General features: G+C 41.6%; 2 protein-coding genes across 2 annotated transcripts in view; one reads left to right on the top strand and one right to left on the bottom strand.

Annotated features, from left to right (window-relative positions):
• The window catches only part of IFT140 (intraflagellar transport 140), a 56,570-nt gene that overhangs the window by 12,305 nt on the left and 22,301 nt on the right, over window positions 1-21,964 (bottom strand). The window lies entirely within an intron of this gene.
• On the top strand, window positions 730-21,934 carry TMEM204 (transmembrane protein 204). The gene is made up of 3 exons (XM_008503027.2): window positions 730-1,933; window positions 9,492-9,647; window positions 19,739-21,934. Exons 1-3 carry the CDS (start codon window positions 1,651-1,653, stop codon window positions 19,981-19,983), a joined length of 684 nt encoding a protein of 227 aa, XP_008501249.1. The 5' UTR covers window positions 730-1,650; the 3' UTR covers window positions 19,984-21,934.

Below are 21,964 nucleotides of genomic sequence, written 5' to 3'. Positions count from 1 at the left end.
ATGGGGGTGGCTGCCTTCAGGACCTGCTCTGCAGCTGATGGAAACATCAACCAGCAAATAGCCCTTTGGAGACCTGGTCCTGCAAGATCTCTCTAGAAACATCCCTCTTCAGAGACTTTGAAATGTCCTCAACAACTCCTTTCATCCGTTTATTGGAGCTGCTTTTCTTGCAGCTTTTGCAGCACCCGTGCTGCAGGCCTGGCTTGCTGGAGTAGTTGGTTCTGGACTGGATGTAACCAAGATGTTACACTAAGCCTCTTGGAGAAGCTTTTCCATGCTGTGGGCACCGAGGGAAGTGGCCGAGCTCCTCAGAGGCACCCCCACAGTTGGTGCCACACCAGGACTGGGGACGCAGGGCTCTGCCAGCCCAGGACAGCTGCACCGCAGCAATTTGCAACTCCATTCACATCCCAGCACTTGCAACTGCCTTCTCAGACATCCCTGGATGGCTTTGTTTATAGGGCTGAGAACCCCAATGTTTTCCATCCCTCTGCCATGCCCCCTTCTAGGATGGCAGACGGGGCACAGTGCTGGGCCCGCCCCCCTCCACCCCCTCCCTGGCTGTCATCACACCCTTCAACATCTAACCCCAATATTACTTTGCTTTAAAAAAAAAAAAAAAAAAAAAGTGCCTTTGGGAAATCCATCTCGTCAGCCAAGCCCTTTCTGCAGACCGGGTGCTTGGAGGGGTTGAGGCTGGGGATTTCTCGTTTTCCCTTCCCGAGGCCCCAGCGTTGCCCCCTGGCTCCCCGCATCGTACTGCGTGGGGGGAAGGAGGGCTGAGGGGGCTCTCCGGGGGGAGGAGGTACAACTTTAGAAGTCTCCATAGTCTTTTCCTTTCAGGAAACACATCCTGTTAATGTTTGACCGCTGTGGCAGTGGCTCTGTTTGTTGCAGTCGACTACGCCCTGAGGCTCACCAAAAACAGCCACAAAAACAGCCGTTTCCTCTCGGTGGAGAGCTGGGGGGGCCTTTTCCTCGCCGCAGCGGCTGTTCCCCGGTCCCGGCACTCGTAGCTCGGGTCTTTGGAGAGGGACACAGCAGAGCAGACTCCTCGTGATCCTCCAAACTTGCAGAGCTCCCGTGGGATGAGAGCACTCACCTCCAGTTCGGCTTGGCTTTGAGAGAATGCCATCTGTACCAGGTTGTGGGATATTCTGAAGTTTGCAGCCGAGAAAAAAACCAAAACAACCCAGCGGCCACGGTTGAGTTGGAGGAGCCGGCGCTTGACAGGCTGTGGCGAGCATCCCCCTGTGCCCTGCAGCAGCTCAGGCTCTCCTGCCTCGAGACTGGATTCTTTCTGGATTCCCCTTGTCGCACAAGGAATGGACCTCCCTGTCGCCCAGTTCATGGCAGGACTGGCATTACTCATCAAAGTGCAAGAAGGTGGATAAGCCAAAGCTGGGAAGGACCTGAAAAAGCTTCTCTGTGTTCTTATTTTATGGAATTCACCTACCTACCTCAGAAAAGTCTCATTTCCTCCATCAGAAACACCTCTGAAATCGACTTTGAGAATGAACGGTGATGTCCTCTAGCCCTTTGTAACACCATAGCGAAGCTGCCTCTGTCAAGTCCAAGTTCAATGTGCTGCAGCTGACTGGGACCTGGTGTCTTCTGCAAATAGAGACTGGCAGCAAGTGACAGTCAGATATGACTGTCCAGAAACTGGTAGCCACAGCTGTGTTGGTAGCCCTGGTCTCACTTATTCTTAACAATGCAGCTGCCTTTACTCCCAACTGGGTATACCAGACACTGGAGGACGGGCGGAAGCGTAGCGTGGGGCTCTGGAAGATGTGCTGGCTGGCAGAAAAGACCAGAGGAGGTGCAAGCACCACCAGTGCCAGGCAGGGGCACGGGGAGGAGCGCGAGTGTGAAGCCCTGGGCTGGGGCTCGGAGTCAGCAGGGTTCCAGGAGTCACGCAGCACCGTCAAACGTAAGTCCCATCTCTTGCTCACACTAGGCTGCAACTGGTATGGTGTCCATGGTCCCCAGGAGGTTTATTGCTTAGCAAAGTATCCTGAAATGATTGTTAACCATCTGATTCTAAACTTTGGTTCCTAAATAAATTAATTTTGGACAAAAAGAATTAATGTCCACCATAAAAGGACATTTTTAATGTCCTCATCCTCTCATCCCAAAAGCAGTAATCTCCATTGTGCTGCCTGGTTTGCACACTGTATAGAACCATGTACTTGGAAAAAATTATTCTGAAGTGCAGGTGTAAAGCTTTGAGGCATCTGATGCTCACTCTTCCTTCCTAGGTTCCTGCTGCAGGCATATCCCTTCCTGCTCAGTTCATTAAACCCCAACCACAGTTGCTCTGAATACCTTAACATTTTAAAAAAATCAACACAAGACAACCAAAGAATGTATTAAGATGCCATGCCAGGTTATTTCTCCCTTCTGGTTACTTTTGCTGGAGGTGCCAGGAGTGGAAAAAACAGATTGAGTTTTGGTAAAAATGTGTGAAGTTGAGATAGGCATTAATGCACGTAGCTCTTCTTGGTGAAAAAAACAATAATATACTACTTAGGGAAGACAGTTAGATTTTTTTCTTTTTATAAGATGAAACCTCTAAGCCAATGCTGAGAATCATAAGGCTGAACAATAAAAAAGTGCATCTTTTCCCTATTCTTAACATTAACAGTGAGCCCCTGCTCTCATTAATACAGAAACTAGAGCAGAGCTGTGCCTGGGGTGTCTGCACTCAGCTGGGACAGTGGTACCACAGCCTACGGGCCAAGGGTTTGCTCCACTGGGCACCTTGACATCAAGCACAGGGCTTTATCTGCATCCTTCAGGGAACTGAATTTAACAGAATAAATCCTATAAAGTTCATGCCTTGACAGAACAGAGATTTTAACAGTGCTCATAAGCAGCTCCAGTGCCTCTGAAGGATGGCAGCATTAGTAACACCACTGAGTTCAGAGAGGGTTAATTTTTTTTTCATAGTCTGAACTAGGGAGAAAGAGCAAAATGCTTCTATATCCCTCTGGATATAAAACAAAGGGATATGAGAGGAATTTCTTCTTAAAAAATGCCCTAACACTGACCAAGACCATACCACATTTTCTAACAGTTACACAGCAACATTTTTTTGCCCACTTCTTAATAAACATGCATAAAACACAAACGGGAAAATTCTAGACTATTACAAAGGCCTAAACCTCACTTGCAATTCTTTTTTAGTTGAAAGAACTTTGGTAATGACAAATACTTATGAAAAGGATGAGACTGTTGAAAAACTTCCCTGATGTGTATCTGTAGCTTCATCGCTGGAATTGCTGCCCCAGTTAACACTGGGGCCATGGTCTATCTTGCCTCTATCATGCCTCCCACTCATGAATTTAAAATAAGATATTCTATACACAATAGCCAGACCAAACTCCTGCAGCATTTTAAACACACCAACTTGTATCTCTTGCTGTGCACAGGTCAGAAGATGGGTGGTGCTATAAAGGCTGGCACTGGTGGGTCATTCATAGCAGAGCAGTAGGGGCAGTTTCAGATGTCAAACAAAAGCAAAATGTTATACAAACAAAAGCAAAATTTTAATATTTCCAAGTTATAAGTATGGCACGATCAAGACATCTCATACAAACAATGATATTAGGAGGCCTAGACCAGATGCTTCTTGAGGTCCCTTCCAACCTGATATTCTGTGATTTTAAGTCCCCAGAAGAATTTTCTAACAAACAACCTTAAAAATTTAAAGGAGAACTTTGAAACCCAGTGACTCAATTCATGTAGGAATTAAGCATCCGTGCACCATTTAATCTGGGAGCAAACATTAAGCAAAAGGCCAGGTTTGAGTCTTTATAAAGCATTTAAAAGAAATCTCACCTCTGCAGCTCTGCCATGACAAACTAAGGAGGAACAAAATCTGCTGCACATATTTTTAAGACAAATACATTCCCATTTCCATGGATTGCACACGAAGTCAGTATGAGCCTGATTCTGCATTCATATTTTTGTCATTTGGAAGAATTTCTCTAGTAAGAAATCAGAGAATTTCAGTGCTATCTACAGCAATCCTCACCTGTCAGTTGGAGGTAAATCACAAAAATGTATGCACGTGTATGTAGAAACATCTGAAAAATAACTTTCTCAACAAAGAAATTGCTTTATCACTGAGAAGAGTTAACATGTAGTAGTTTGGATGCCATTTGTAGAATAATAAATAGAAAATTAGTTTTTCCAATAGCAATGCCAACAAGGCTGTAATCTTACACTAAAAAAATTGTTCTGTATGCATAAACACATGTACATTTTTCTATATACAAGTGATTTACCTCACAGTTCAACAGTGTCATGGTAACATTCTTTTAAAAGGCTGTAAAACTTTGGAAAATGTGGTTTTCTATATTCTGATGGCTTTTGTATGAGTAATATGTAATTAACAGCCCCAGGGTATAATTATGCTGGCACTTGTACACTACAAAACAGAGTGGCTAAGACAGGTTGCTGCTCAGTGGTGGAACAGGAGCAGACATTTGCTGGTAGAGGTAGCAGTTCACCTGAGTGCCTGTGTCCTGCCCAGAGAGGTTGTGGAGTCTCCTTCTCTGGAGCCTTTCCAAACCCCCCTGGATGTGTTCTGTGTGTCCTGCCCTGGGTGACCCTGCTGTGGCAGGGGGGTTGGACTGGATGATCTCCAGAGGTCCCTTCCAACACCTCACATTCTATGATTCTGTGACTTCCACTGGCCAAAAATTTCTCTGGAATATTGATGGATGGAAGTCAGGCTAAGTAAAGCAGCTGAGCACGCTCTAGACACATTCTGCTTATTCAGTACATATATATATATAGGTCAAGGGGAAATACCCACTGCATTTGGAGAAGACAGAACTACCATCACATAAAGCAAAGACCAAACCTTTACTGTGTACATGGTTGCTTGGTGAACTGCTCAGGCTGCTAACTGAGAGCTGGAGGCAGTGCAGACAGCTGGCAACACAAGGCTGCTGATTCCCCCTCCTAACATCTGCAATATGACCAATATCTAAGTGAAACCACTTAAAGATCACAAAGTTAATGGTAGAGGACAATGGAGGTGAACTGTAAGAGGTCTGGTCCTTCAAAGTAGCGTGCTCATTTTTATGGATGTGTATATTCAAGACCACCAAAATATATCTGTATTGATGAGGTTTTGCTTTAATTAAATCTTCCTGTGGTCTCAGTCATGCAAAGGTGCACTTAAGATACTTCCAGCATTTGATTGGTTTGCTTCACAACTACCTTGGAAACATTTAATAATTTACACTCCAAAGAGCAGCTCAAGAGGTTAACAACATAAATACCACAAATCTAAATCAACATAAGAAACAAAACTCCCAAATACGTTATAAATAGAGCATAGAGTTTGAGAGGCATAACATGATGCTGACTGTAAATAATTACAGATTATATTTATTGTCATTATTATCATTTAACGATTTGAACAGCAAGTGCTGAACCTCCTTTGTCTGTGTTGTAAAATGAAGCCAAGTTATACTTTGCATTTTCATAATGCTCTTGCTATTCAAGGCACAGCTTCATCTGATTTCTATGCCAGCTGAGAAGGCTGTTCCTGCACATCTGATCTTTGTTGGCAATCTTTTAGTTGCCAAAGTTGGCCTAGATTTTTTTTTTTTTTTAGAATTCTAAAAAAGGGTTTATTCTAAAATTATTTATTAACAAGGAATTTGGTTCTGCAGGTTGGAACTCAGCTTCACCAAACCAAGCCCCTACATGGGAGTCAGCAAGACATAAGTCAAACAGAGCTGGTTCAAACAGTCCCACTTCAGCTTTTCTGTAAAGCCCTGTTTTAGATGTTCAATGAATTAAAAAAAACTCAGGAAGAAAACACTAGAAGTCTATCTAGGCAAAAATGTCCTGTTCTGGCTTTTCCCAATGTTTCAACATACAGGTTTTCATTGCTGAAACACCTATAATGCATTTTTAAAAATTACTCCAAAAGCCTGGAAAAGTAGAACTTTTATACAAAGCCATGCACTAAGCCCAACCTGTGCATGTTTCAGACCTCTAGATTAATGCACAGGTATAGCTGTTAATTAATTTCCAAATGGTTTAGTAACTGGGCAGGAATGAGAAGTGGGGTTGAGCAGAGCCATGTGGTGAGGGTACAGAGCTTGGACAGAACAAACTTTCTGGTCTCTGCTCTCAAGTGCCCGGTACCACGGGGGCTGGATGCCCACCTTGCAAAGACTGTAGTCATATGTGTCATATGCACTTGCTCTGTGACATATGCATTTGTGTCATATGCACTGCTCTGTGACAACAGAACCATGAGGTGATGAACATGCCTGGCACTGCTGGGCTGCCTGAGGAGTTAGTTGCCAGCTGTGCTTGTCTGCCTACTTACCAGAGGGAATGTTAATCCAGCAGGGATGCATCCCTCATTTCAGGGTAACAGCTCAGCAACATGTCAAGTTCCAGAGGAAAACCATGTACCCAGAATCTCTTGATTAAATTAGAGTAAAATCTAATTACTGACCTAGTTTGATTAAATTTCAACAGCAGAATATGATCTCAGCCTGCAGACACCTGGCTCAAGATGATGAAGCCTAGCCAAGTTACAAGCAGATGAAAATGGGTTCTTACAAAAATAAGTGAAGCAATTCCAACAGAAGAAGCATTACCAGTTCCATCCATTATCATGTAGAAATCTCTATTTTGGAGATGCAACCACTTAACCTCCTTTTGAGAATAAAAATCACTTAGGAACAAGCATTTAGGAAGACAGCCAGGTACAGCTCTGAATCCACACTCAGTAATACACTAAGTATTCAATAAATAAACCCAAGACCCATAAAAAGAAAAAAGCACCAATAAGAGTACTTTTTAAAGAATTCCTTTCACGACAAAAATAGCAACAATTGAATTCCTCCTATAAAGTCTGCCTTTTTATACTGATTGTGAAAAAGGACTAATGATTATTAATCTAAATATTACCTGAGTAATTTTTAAAGAGCAAGTCAATTATGAGAAAGTAGCCTCAGAACTCTGGTTGGTTGGAATAATTTTTAAAATTAATACCTAAAAGTGTAACTTTTTGTTAAAAGAAAACTGAAGTTAAACACAACTTAAACAGTTGTCCAACACCCAAACAATCATTACAAAAAAAGAAGTAAAATTTCTCAGGAGATTTAAAGTGGATAAACTGACCCATGTCACACCCATGTCAGTTTATCATCTGAGCAGTAGCTTCAGATGGGACCATCCTCCAGCCAAGCATCACCAACTCCTGCCCATATTATTAAAAAATTTAAAGAGCATTTTCAGATGCAACACATTTTGCATCCCACAGCAAGGACAGTGTTAGCAGGATGCTCACAGTCAGCTCCTGCAGCTTCCAGGACAGGCAGAAATGGTGCTGTCACAGTTCCCAGTCAGAACTGTCTCTTCCATTGGACTCTTCACCTGTCACTCAGGAAGTTCCAGAAACTGGAATTAAGTTTGCACTAAAATTTTGTTCCCCCCAGGTGCTGTTTCTCAAGAGAAGTTTTAGACAAACACTGACATATCTTGAGGCATTTAGTTTCCTTGATGCACGCTCTGGGCTTGAATCAGTCAAAAGCCTGAATTCCCACCTATGTTTTTTCCCTATATGTAGGCAGAAAAGTGGAAGAAAGCCTCACATTTGAAGTAATTAGTATGATCTGATTTTTGCAGTGAGCTCATCCTTCCTCATTATGCCCCAACACTGCAAATTACTCTCCAATTTGACTAACCTACTTCTGCTAGAGACAAATTGCTAACATGGAGCAAAACTGCTGCTTAAATACAACAAAATCAAATCAACATTTCTAATCCAGATGGATACATCTGGGCTAGGAAGTGAACAAGACCACAAGGAATTTGAATTGGTCTCATCCCTGGAGTTTGGGTTTTAAGCAAACAGAATTCATTTACTAGTACCCCCTGCTGTAAAGGAGACTTGGCTGGATCCCCTGTCCATGAATTAACTACTCCTCAGTGTAAATTGGAATCAAGATGGGCTTCCAGAAGGAATAAGTCACAGAGACAGAATTTTATATTGATGACCAATGGCTGCTTAAAGCAGAGTTTTGGAGCTGTTCAGTGTCTACCCCTTTGCAATTCTCAACAGCCAAGTTTCATCTTAAGAAGCAAAGGTCTGTATAAAGCAGAGATTTACTCTGGATTACCCTCCCTCCTTCACTGATGTCAGATATACACAAAGGAATAAACACCTTCAGTGTCCAGATCTGCACCCTCTCCTTGCTCCCAGTGTCTGTGCACCTTCCTGCCCAAGCTCTGACAGATCCCTGCTCAGCCAGGCTGGCCTTCTGCCCCACTTCCAGGATTTCCAACACTTTGGAATTGCCTGCTTCTGCACTTGTAAAAGATGGCTTTTAAAAAGTGACCAGAATTCATGGACCCAACACCTTCATCAGCAGATTCCCAGGGCACCTTACTAACAGCTCCTTCAGCAGCCCAGACTTTGCCCTCCCCAGATCCAAGGCTGAAGTTTTGCTGACAGTTTTTCTCCTGTCACCAGCCATCTGCAACTCAGCTACTTTGTGGTCACTGTGACCAAGCCAGCCACCAATCACCCCTTTGCCTCCAAGTCCCTCTCTTCTTACACACACAAATCTAGGAGTGCACCTGTCCTAACTGGCTCCCCCAGTACCTGCATCAAGGAGTTCAGTGTACTTCAGATATTTCCTGGACCTGCTTGTGTCCACTGGATGTCTGGGAAAGTGAATTCATCCTCAAGGTCACAGGCTGTTGGTCTAGAGATGGCCCTTTATTCCTTGTAGAGTCACTGAGTAGAGTGACAAGTCATCGCTGAGACTGTCCTGAGCAGACTACCACAACATCCACTATTATACATACAAACTCATCTATATCTATTTAAAAATAACTTGTACTTACACGTGTGAATTTACTGCTACACCTTACTCAGAACTGCCAAGAATCAACATCTTCCTTGTCAATGTTTTCCTTGTTAAACAGACAGAAATACAAAGGTCTTTCCAGTGCATCCAAAAGATAATAAATGTTAAAAGAATATAGATGGACTTGGTGAGAAAGAAATAAAGGCTGCTTTATGTCTTTGAGATGATTATTATTTTAGAGCCTTGAAAGCCTATTTAACATTCCATTTTAATGTCACACAAATGCAAACCAAACATCATTGCTGCCCCAAACAATTCTAGATACTAATTCCAATGAGCATCTTTATAGGGCACCTCCAGCAGACCACCACTGGAAACTAGCAGCTTGTTTTGCACTGCAGCAGCACATCTGGGACACTGTAACTAGAGGGAAGATTCAGTATACATCATAAAGAAAATGTTTTCTCCATCAGACCACAGGGGATTCATTTAAAAGCAAGGGACTGCTAGGAGCAGAAACAGCATCTGAGAATAGTTTTCTAGAGACTGACAAATTTTACATATCTGGTGAGAGAGGGGTTTTTTGTTTTCAATTTTACATTGTTTAACTCTGTGCTTTTTCTGTTTCCCTAGTGCAGTTTGACATGATGCGTGCCTGTAACCTCATTGCCACTGTTGCTCTGACTGCTGGCCAGCTCATCTTCGTCCTGGGCCTGATGGAGCTCCCCATCATTTCTCAGGATACCCAGTGGTGGGAGGAGGCCATAGCTGCCCTGTTCCAACTTGCCAGTAAGTCTACTATTTTTTACTCATAGAAAAACAGTCTCCATTCAGTCTAGGTGGAAAAGAATACTTTATAAATCTTTCAAGGGACAAAGAACAGTGAAAAGGCCTAAATCTAAAAGTAGGCTCATTGTCTCTTAAATGCTCTTCCCATGAGATTCTGCAGTATAGGAATAGAAGTTTCATTCTTGATATCAAAATGAGTCTTCTGCCAACCAACAAAACCAAGCCTTTATTAATTCCTATAAAACCAGGAAGGCAAACATGAAAGAAATAAACTGGATGCAATGTAATCCCACCATTAAACAATGGGAACCAAATACACCAAAGGAACTGTTTGAAAGCAGAGCAGAAAGGCCAAGAAAGTTTTTGAAGTCTTGATGAAGCATGATCATTTGCTTTTAGCAAACTGAATTTTACTCAGTGACCATGAGCTGGATTTTGACAGCTAGGTCTGCCAACTAGCAAAGAAAGCTGTAGCCAGTTCATAACACTGACTGCTGTAAGTAAAATTCCCACATGGAATGGACTATGTACAGAAATGAATGAGGAAAGAAGGAAATGGTTTTATCATAATTCCATACTGACAGCAGTGGTAACAAACTGTAAATATTTTACAATAATAATACCTTTCTTTACTACATAAAATAAATCACTTGGCATTTGTTACACCAAGAGTCCAACCCTATAAAATATCCATATACATGGAATATACCATTGAGGTTGCTTACAAGATCAGATTAATAATACATCATTATGAATGTAAGAAGCAGGTTATAATATAGTAACATAGTTTTACTTTAAAATTTAATTTCAACTTTAAAACCTCAGAACATCTAGAATGGTATAAACCTACTGAGACCTCAGGTTTACACTGCTGCAGGACTAGAATCTAACCTGGGTCTCTTAGATACGGTCCTCACAGCAACACACACCCACTAAGGATGAGGAAGCTGAAATCTGAACAAGAGGAGGAGACTGGAAAGGTTGAGTAACTCTCCAAGCACCTGACCTGACTTCCAGGTGCAGCAAGACCCTGAGGCACCAGTCAGAACTATCAGGAGAGAGAGACACAGCCTTGCCATGACAAGAGTTACCCACAGCCTCATCCTGTACCCCATGTGTGACTGAGGATACCTTCTGGACAGATCTCTCTGATGATCAGTGATGCTTGCTTCATTCTCACTCCTTCTCATTCTTCCCAAAACTCCACATAGCTGTTTTTCCCAGGGAGGAAATGCATTCTAGCCCTGTTTAGATGTGCTCTTTCATTGACAAACAGCACAGTGGACAGCCGTGTGCCTTTCTTCTATCAAGGCAGCTAATTTTAGATTGAACTTTTTTTTTTTTCCTTTTTTTTTTTTTCCTGTGCTGGAGTCTGTTTTAAACACAGTCAGAGAGAGACTGAAGGGCGCCAGGATATCCCGACACAGGAGAAGGAAATGCCTGCTATTACCTGTTATGCAAGCTGAACCTTGAAATCCCCAGTGCTGGGAGGGGAGAGGGGAGGGAAGCCAGAGTCAGAATGATTAACAAAACACTAATGAGAATGGCCAAAGAAGCTTTTGAATCAAGGAGTTTGCCTGCCTGTGGGCGTTCAAAAGGTGTGAAGAGATAGATCTGGCAGTTCCTGACAGCTACAGACATCATGCTCTAGGAATCAAACCTTTCTCATCTTCAGAGATAATGCAACAACTTCATCAGATCCCCCTGCTCCCCTTCACCATCTTCCTTTGCAGTTATACCTCACTCTCCTGCCCCCTCATCAGATGGTTTTTCTGCCTTGAAAAAAATTATCTTCAAAGAAGTTTGCTGTTTAAGCAAATTTCTCCCTTATAACCCAGAACAACCAGCTGAAGTTTTCTGGAATGTATACTTTTGGAAAAAGAAGAGTCATCATATCTGCCATTATCGTAATATCAAATAAGACTTCTTAGAGACCTCCCTAGTTTTCCAGGACAGTTGTACATCAGCCACTGATTACCTGGGTAGCTTGTGGTCACAGTACAGGCATTCAGAGTACACTTGCACTGACAAAAAAGGCTGTTTCCTTGTTCACAGAACCCAGCCTGTGCCATGTAATGCTGAGCCACTCAAAATGCCCAGAAAAATCAGCCCCATCCACCAAATTCTCTGCATTGGGCCCAGGTGACAGTATTTTATATTTTATTTTATGGCTGAAATGTCTTTGGTAGAAGGCAAAACACTTCTTCAAACTGTGAGCAAGTCCAGAATCTCTTTGCCTGATCAAAGATTGCTGCTTCATCTAGAGACCAAGATTTCCATATTGAACAGGAGGAAGTGGACATACCTTATCCTATAAGCAGCACATAATAGCCCCTGAGCTTCCACTTTGAGACAGCAGCCTCTCATCTATCAAGTGCAGAAGAGAACCAAAATGGTCACTGGCAGAATGAAATCTAATATTATGGAGGAAGACTTGAGTGCATGACTCAAAATCACCAAGTCTACCTACAGTTTACTTATTTTTAGTCAGAGTTTACCCACTGCAACACTATGTGTGGGTTTCATTAGTTCCTTGAGGTCTGAACAAAAGTCCTTTTTGCTTTAGAAAACTAAGTGTACCAAGTATTATCTTCCAAACCCTATCAGAAGTTGAAATCAACCACCTCTGATCCCATCAGAGCTCGCCATGGCTCTGGAATCACCACTTTTTCACTTCTGCCACCTGCACAAGCATTTGAGAGTCATTCGAAAAGGATGGACCTCTGACAGAAAATAAAGCCCTGGGAAGCAAAGAGGAAGGAAAGAAGAGAGGAAGCAGCATTGCCCATGGGACAGCAAGGGGACTCACACAGCTACAAAGCTCCACAACCTCACACCTCCCAGAGAACAGGAAAGTGAGCTGTTTGCTTTGGAGAAAGCATGTGGTGAAAATGGAACCAGCGCTGTATGCAGAGTTTCATGTCAATACTCTGAAATTTCCCTCCAGAGGGTTTAGGGGTTTCTGGTTTTTTCCAAGGAACTGTTACAAACTCATTGTGCTGAATTCCTATATTCAGCTCTGAGGAACAGAGCTGACAGCAGAGCAGTTGGAAAGGGAAACCCATACTAATAGGACCAGGAATAAAGAGCACTTGAGAGAATATGAAGCTACTGCAAGCAGAAACTTGCCAGACTGGATCAGACCTTAAGGGAGCATAGTCAAGTCTCTGATCCCAATGGTGATTATCAGAGACTTTAGAGTCAAACGTTAGACATGTAATGAAGAAGATTTGGGATTAAATACTCCCTTATGCTGGACCTCAACCTAGTTTCTGAAAGTCCAAGATCGCAATAAACCTGAACCATAACAATTAATACTCTTGCCAGTCCCATTTTCAGCATTAAACTACTCTAATACTTAATATCCTGAAGATGAAGCTTTGTATTCCTACCAAGCCTGTCATTTACAGGCAAACAAATTACAATCTCACCTCTCAAATTTCAAGCACTGCATTCCAGCTTTTCCTACTGTTTTCTGCTGACTGTGTATTTCATTCCAGACCCCTAATACATCACAGGAAACCTGAGCTCACACATACTCTCATTTCTGTGTTATTAAACCCAAATCAGAATTGCTAGACCATTTACCTTCTCTCTTCTTTCTGAGTTCTACAAACTCAGATTGGTTGATATCCAGAAAATCTTAATGCAGAACAGAATCTTAATGCAAAGCAGCCATTGGAGAATACAGCTGAAGATATTCAAGCCAGCAAGATGACTCTGATTTCTGTATTACTTCCTTCCACCTTTTTACTTCACAACACCCTCAAGGCAGATCTGTTCTAAGATGAAATCTATGGAGCTGTAAACCTAATACTTCCTGAAAAGGAAGCAAATAAATGAGACACTGTAAATAACCATAACAAAAAGAGAGAACTTGACTGCTTGATTTATACTAATTTTTTTCATTATTTCTCATTTTCATTCCACCTTACTGCCAAGCTTCCTTGTTCCTTATGTGAACTGCAAACCTCACGAAAAAAACAAAAACAAAACAATCTTTTTTTTGTAGTAACCACATCTGCAAAAATCTTAAAATATGGAAGCCTATCATACTTCTTTTGACTGAAATGTCAAACTGGGGAGGGTGATAGCTTACAAGAACCAAGTTCAACCCTTCAACTGGCATGACTGCAGCAGGGAGATCTGCTTGTATTCCTTGTGAATATATATCATGAAAATTATATAAATTGATGTCTCCTAATAAGGTTCTGAACTGAGCTGCAGTGTTTGCAGCTGACTTTCAGTGTGGAATTCTGCACATTTATCTTTATTTAAGCCCAACAAAAATTGTCTAATTCATCAGGAATGGTTTTCAACCTTCAGTTCAAGGACCTGGTATAATTTCTAAGAAAATCTCCAAAAGGTAACCAAGAAAAGCCAGTTCACCACCAGTAGATCTAAATCTTTTAAACACTGCTCTGCTCCTCCCTTTGAAGACTTCCAACTAACATCAAGTAGAATTCACTGCCTTATATTGACTAAATTTCCCAGCTTCACCAGGTTACAGGCAAAGAGGGACAACATCCCCAGTGGAAAGCCATTATAATTCAACAGTGATAAGTGAAGGGCAAGAGGATCTAAGACAAGCATTTGTAGCTTGTTTAATTCTAAGAGATGCTACCAAAATCCTTGGAAAGACTTTTTTTGTGTGCACACAACAGTGTACAACTGAAAACTCCACAGCTACTGAAGTGTCTGTGGGGTTATAAACCAAAGCAAGCACATGTTGACAGCTTCCAGCCTGGTGCTACAAGGAAAGCTCACAGATATTACATTTGCCTTCCACAGTAACAGCTCCCTGGGGCCAAGCTGACAGAGCCAAAGGAGTAAGCTGGCTAACCATTTACTTAAGCCCTGTAGCAATTCCACTTTGGGAATCTATCTCCCTTTGATACAGCTGAGCTCCTACCAGCTTGTATTCAAGCCTTGTGACTCACTGCAGCTAAAGCACTGCCTGTAAAACTTTATGGGATACCTAGAGAAAAAAGAGGGTAAAAAATTTCCCTCTGTTTGCAATTTTGCTGCACAAGCAAGGGTTGTCAGTTCCAAACAACAGCCTGGCTGCTGTGTTTTCCTTCTTCCTATTCCTGGCAGCAAGAAGTCATCCTACAGGACAAGCTGTAAAGAGGAGGATTATAACTCGCAATACAGATTTCCTACTGACCCAGAAAAAACCATCAGACCAAGCACACCATCCATACACTAAATAAATAGGAGGGATATGAATCGAGGGATGCCTGAAAAAAACCCAAACAAGCAACAAACCAACACCAAACCATCACAGAAGTTAAAAAGTGACCAGGAGAGTTCTTTTTAAAATGTTCAAAATCTGCAGTTGGCTTGCAGCCAGCTACAGTCAAACAGGAAACTCAGCATCCAGATCTGAAATGTGAAGTTCAAAAAGTAACATTCTGCTCTAACCCACCCCCACTGGCACAGGCAACACTGTCCCAAGCAAAACTCTTCCCAGTGATTTCGTTATCTGCTTCCTTCCCCAGCGGAAAAGCCCCCCCAGCCAGGTTTGTTTTGCTGCGGATGGGAAACAACTAGAGATAAACAGCAGCTCTCTGGGAAAATAAAGTACTTGAAGTAATCTCATCACGACATTTAGTAAAGATGTGGCCTCTGTGCAGACTTTAGACAATACACAATCTTGGAATTCTCTTTCTAGCTTGGCTGGAACCAGATGATCTTAAAGGTCCCTTCCAACCCTGAAAATTCTATGAATCAAATGACCTGGCACTGATCATGTACGTAATGAAACTAATTAAGAGAAATTCAGCTGTGCATCTGGAAGTCTTGTCATTGCTACAAGACAGAAACCAGATGAAAATGCCTATTTCACAACTAGATTTAAAGAAATATTTCCCATCTGCAGCCATCCTCATGTTGTAAATGAAAAGGGCAAGACTGGTGGCAAGTAGAGCAAATTTCTGGTTATTTTTAATAGTTACCTATGGGAAATAAGTCTGGGAAGCCAACTTTCTCCATCCAGATATTCTACTGGAATACTAAAACTAAATCCAATTATTGCTCAGTGTTACAAATGCCTGTTTAAAAAGTTAAAAGCCACTTTCAGGCCTGGAGACAGAAGCTACTCTTTATACAGGGGACATTTTTATAGGTGTACTTCTAACTGTTCAAAATACACTGCTGAATTCCCTACTGGTACATTTGCATCTGAGTTCTCAGTATTACACAGTTTTTCCTACAGTAAATTCTCACAAAAGTGATACACTAATTGCATATTCAAACAACATTCAAAGACAACAAATGAAAATGTTGTCAAATGTTTCCTAATGCTAAAGCCACAGTGAAGACAATAAGCAAAGCAGGAGATACCAATATCATGAAAATACTCTGCTTTAGCTATCTTAGTAAAAATAAAACATCAGTCAAACCTCAGCTTCATTCTCTTTCCTTACAGAAACTATTACTGTGTCACTACACTAGGATTTGCAATCAAATGGTACACATGGAGTTATTTGTAAATTTTCATCCTAAGCAGGAAGATACCACTTCTCATCCATATAACAGAGGAATAAGTGAAAAAAAAATTATTAAATCTATTTTGCCTTAGAAGAAGGAAACACTGAAGGAGAAGGGCCAGACTGGCACAAATAAGTGAATGGAATGTATTTGCCCCATCATTTAGACTTGCTCTTAAATACTACATCTCCACTCTTGGCTGGTGGACAAGACCACTTGAAGGGCAAGGAAACCACAAGTAGCATATTGGAACACTGCCTTAAGAAGTCTACTTTTGATTAAGCTATTCCAGACAAAATCTCTCTGAGCAAACTTTGGAGGGGGTTGTCCACACCACAGCATTTGTCAAAATTTCAGTATTGTCTCAGGCAAGTTCAGTCTTTTTGGATCAATATGATTTCTTCACCATTTGCTCTTGATTTCCTACATTTATAAATCCAGCAGCAGATCAAGCTAGTATGAAATAAGTATGCTGGAAAAATGTTCTCTGTGACATTTATATTCCAGAGCTCGCTTACACTGGCAGAACTGCAAAACTAATTGTGGAAACTCCCTGCAGTAAGGTGCTTCCAGCTCACCCACCTCTGTCATGTTTTTCTCTCTTCTTAAATGTCAGTTCCTGTCTAGCCTGCAGCAAAGCATTCTAAACAGATCCCATGTTTTTCACTCAAGAACTCCAGTGAGTCACTCCTGCTATCTGCCAAGCTGGGCAACTCTCAAACCCATTATCTCCCAGCTCCCCTTGGCCCAGAGCTGCAAAAGCAGAGAGAGCCTCCTGCACCACTGGCTGCTCAGCAGAGCAGGGTTCAGGCCAAGGGCCTGTGAAGGGAAATCATCTTGCTAGCATAGCTGGTTTTATTTTGAGCCCTGTAAGGAAGCCTTAGTGCCTTTTCCTGGTAGATAATTGCTTCATGGGATGGGAGGGGGTTCATGAAGGTGGCTGGTTTAGCATGGAGGCCTGCAGCCATCTAAGACAGTACTTGGCTATTAGTGATAACCTAAGCAAGAGAGAAAAACTAATTAATTTAATTAAAGGATGCATATTTGGGGAAAAAAAGTTTCAATGTTGGAAGAACTATTCCTACAGAGGTTTTTTTACTTCTATTGTGCCTAAAGGAAAATGTACAGACCACTGCTGCTTGCCTGGGCTGAACAAGGGAAGAATGGGGCAAAACTCCTGCCCAGAGGAGTCCAGCACACACACTAGAAAACCTAAAGGTTTTTCCCAGCAGTTTGCACAAGCAGATCTCATTTCAGTAAGCAAACTAGAAGTGCTAATCATCCAGTTAACTGGATGCAAGACTGGTGCTCCTGAATCCAGCTCCTTCTGCCAAGAGAGCCTCAAGCAGTGCAGGACAGTGGAAATGGATTCTGGTCCTTTAAAGGTACATGGAAATGTCACTGGTACAAACAGCTTAGGTTCAAAGCTCTTCCTCCTGCTCAAGGGTTTATGATTTGCTTCATGTTTTTTTTTTTAATTGATTTAATGCTTTTTGGATTCCCTGTGAAAGTGAGTGTGAACTGGAAAAGAGGTCTGAAAGGAAAACTGAAAACTGACCACATGGTTTTGTCACTTGCCAGACTCATCAATAAGCTGGTTCTCTTCATTTGTACCTCAACACCCTCCCTTCCTGCAAATTTCAAACCAGAAGGAAAAGCAGCAAATTCACAATTTAATTTCCTACCTTTATGAAAAAATTGCTATCTACCATCCTTTTAAAAATGGGCTACAACCTGTGGAAGAGCAAAGCAGTGTTTATCTGTATTACAAGACCTAAAAACTTCAAATGTAGATGTAAAGATACAAATACTGTATAGGGACAGGACAACTAGAACATGCTCTGCTCTAAAAGATCTGAAATCCAAAACCAAATACAAAAGTATATAAGATGGTATTTATTATCTTGGTGCCACAGGTGGGAAACTGAGCCATCTCAGAGGAGAGTTTAATAAAACTGATGTATTCCACAAGACAGGATCTGTTCTCCCCCTCTCCTGTCTGCCCTGTGCCTTAGGACAAACTGAACACAGAAAATGACACTGGAAATGAGGGAAAAGGATTTTGTTTCCCAGCTCTCTTGCTATCTCTTCTTATGCTCTTAATGCTAACAATAAAGAAATAGATTACAGTCATACAAGACCTAGATAACACTAAACAGCAAAGTCATGAGAATCCAAAGGCAATTCAAGGAAACATCATAGAAAAGTAAAAGCACAATTAACTGAGGCTCTGGGAACAATAGTAGTGTCCTGTGAATGCTGAATAACCACGTGCAACCTTCAGTGAGGATTCTGAATGCAAAGGGAGAGAAGATTCCCACTTTCACATGGTGATGGGGTGATGAGCTAAGTATAACTGTACACAAAAAATAACTCCTTCAAAACCAGATGAAGAAAGGCCTTCAACAGTCCATCCAAGGATGTAGGTAACATCTGCCTGGCTTCAAGGGGACAGGATTTTTAAAAGCGTAGATAATCTGATATGAAGTGTGTCATCCAACAGTGACTATGGGAAAAAAGAGAAAACTGAAAATTTCAGCCTAATTTGTCAAAAGCACAACTTCACAATTCTTCTACCTCAGCTATGGTACTATTGTTTTTTGAATAGGAGTCAAGAAGCAATTTTCAAACATGTATACTTAGAGAAGTGACCATCAGTGTATTGAGATGCCATCTTTGACTTGGCTAATGCTGAAATGGTTCCTAAGTCAGCCTGCAGGCTCCATCTCTGAGTGCAAACGTTGTGGAGATCAGTAATTTCTGCAGCTCAGTAAAGTCAGTGTGCTCCATGTGGCCACATTTTTCCCAGATGAAACTTGTTCATTTACAGCTGAGCTGAACCATTCAATAGCTACAATTGAACTACTTACTGAAAAAAAAAAATAAAAATCAAGGAGAGTATCCAGAATATGTTTGACTTTTACAGCAAAGGCTACTGCAGAGTGGTGAAAGAGCAGGAAAGAACTCTTCCTCCTCTTAGAACTCATTTCCTCCTCCCATATCCTTTGGAAGATGCTTCACTTCAAAACCCCTCTGGTACATGCTGTCTGTGAGACAGTGCTACCTCAGGAAAACGTGTAGCAAGCCACTTTCTAAGTAGTGAGAACTATTTAGAGAACTGAGTTCAAGAGAACTGAGGATGCAAAACATCTTCAGAATTCATACTCATTCATTGCTTGTTTTTAATAGGAGGGGCACTCAGCCTTCATCTTACTGACTCTCAGAACAGCAGAAGTGTCACAGCTACTTAAGTAGTGATTTTTTTCCTCCTATGTGTATTTAATTTCCCTCAATTCAAAAATTTTTTATCTATATGTAATTTGTCTTTTCCATTTTCACTGCCTTACTAATACTCTTTCTAGAAAGAGACTTGATACAACACAATAAGAATGAACAGATTGAAAGCTAAGACTGAGACACTATTTCAGGCACTCAGTCTTTGCAGATACCATCATGCTGAAACCCACTTCCCAGAACAGAGCATAATAGGGGTGGGAGAGGCTCCACAGACTCACGAAGGTTGGCCCAGGGCATCTCTTACCACTACACAAAGTCAAGAGGATAACTCAATCAAAATAACCCTCCCATTCTCCTTGCAGGTTTTGTTCTGGTTATTGGATTGGTGACTTTCTACCGCATCGGCCCATACACCAACCTCTCCTGGTCCTGCTACCTGAACATTGGAGCATGTCTTTTGGCCACCCTGGCAGCTGCCATTCTCATATGGAACATCCTCCACAGGCGTGAGGACTGCATGGCACCCAGGGTCATCGTCATCAGCCGCACCCTGACCGCGCGGTTCCGCCGGGGCCTGGAGAACGACTACGTGGAGTCACCGTGCTGAGGCAGTGGACTTGGAAGGGGAAAGATGTCCAAGCAGATCTGCAGGGGAGCTGCTTTCTATAAATATATACTATAATTTAAAACTAAGGGTTGAAAGACATCACAAGGCTCACTCTTGTGGGCAGAGGCCCTCAATTATTATTTGGATGGGCTCCATCTATATATATATATATATGTATGTATATGTATATGTATATGTATATGTATAAAACACACAATTTTATATATATTATATAATATTGCCCTCTTCCTCTGCTGTACAGCATAGAATGTTGGACTGTCAGAGTCCTGACAGAGCATCACAGCTACAAGCCAGCAGGGTGAGCTGTAGCAGACACAGAGTATATGCAAAGGGGACATAGGAAAGAGGCAACCCAACATGTTTTCTGCCTGCATAAAGTTATCCTGCTCCCTAATAATGTAAAAAGGTCTAGGAGACCAGTGACAACAGCCTTGCAGATAACATGCAATCTGAGAAAGCAGAAATCTCACTATAGAATAAGTGATTTAATATAACAGCTGCTTATATTTCATGACTCTTCAGCCCATCCACCCACCTCTCAGGAGCTTTCAGAAGCTGCAACGCCTGCTCCAAGCCACAGCACAGCCCAGGCAGGCATCAGCAAAAGCAACTCCAACCACTCTGATTGTAGAGTAAGGGGATGCAGAAGAATTAAGTTGCATTTTTTTCAGATGCTTCTTTTTTATCCCGAGTTAAATGTTTTGGTTTATCCTATGTGTTAACAGACATGCCATTAAAACCAAGAAGGGAATGCAAATAAAGGGCACAGGTGTTGCTGACAAACCTGCTTCTATATTGCAATGAGGACAAATATCTACAGAAGCAGATTCACCTGGGCTCCCTGATAATCACAAGATACTGTTAACTTCTTATTATTTGAAACAGCTGTTAAGGAGAGATATTTCAGCCCCAAATAAGTTCTTTTCTTCCCAGCCTGCTGTGACTTCTGGACATTTCCAGTTTAGAATGCTATGTGAGGACACCCAGCTCTGCCCAGAGGCACCCAACACAGTGAACATTAGAGGATGTTACTGCCACTCGAGCACCCTAATTAGAGAGTAAGACATTTACAGGATTTAATAATGAGATTTAGAGAAGACATGCCTAGCTACTTAATAAGGTAATGAAATTAAAAGAGTCAGTACACCTTTGGAATCAGGCATTATGCTTATAAGCCTGACCTGGAGAAGAACATGGGCTTAAAAGTCATGTGTGCAAGAAAAACAACAGGTGAAAAACTCTGATGCAGAATACTTAGGAAGCAGGAGCTAGAGGCAACGACAGATATTACAAAACTCAAAGGATGCTGCTCTGTGCATAGTTACAGATAGGTTTGAAGGCCCAGGAGCTGTGAATGTTACACATTCTCTAGGACAGTTGTGTCACTCCCAGCTGAGTACACCACTTTTCTGCTTCATCATTTTTCCCACCATTCTTTTCCACACTTTGTTCAAATGTGATCATCAAGCTGGCTCTTGAGTTCTGTTCTGCACTCAGTTCTAATGTAACAAGAAACTCAACCCCAACTGCTGCTCTGCACCATGTTCCAAGTGAGCAAGACTCTGCAGAGACTGATGCTCTGGAACAATTGCATTGTTCTAGACCATCAGAATAAAATGTCATAGAGCTGACAATGAGTTTCTTCAAGCAGTAGGTTTGTAAAAACCAAATAAAATTTGTATTCATTTGCCTGCATTGCTTTCTGGAAAGTATTTTCTAGAAATAATATGCTACGATTACAGTTTTTTTTAAAAAAAGTAAAATATTGGAATATTTAAAAGACATTATATTATTTCTTCTAATATTGCAATATCCATATTATAATAATGTACATTTAAATTTAAAAATCAGCTATGTGGTCGGTAAATTTGTAATACTTGGTATTACTGTGATTACTTTAGATGTATAAATAAAGTTGTGAATGTTCATTTTCTTCTGGTGACAATGTGAGATTTTTGCT

The sequence above is a fragment of the Calypte anna genome, chromosome 14, assembly GCF_003957555.1.
Source record: "Calypte anna isolate BGI_N300 chromosome 14, bCalAnn1_v1.p, whole genome shotgun sequence".
Taxonomy (NCBI): Eukaryota; Metazoa; Chordata; class Aves; order Apodiformes; family Trochilidae; genus Calypte; species Calypte anna.
Note: the sequence above shows the minus strand (reverse complement) of the source record. Positions and strands in the feature narration are given on the sequence as shown.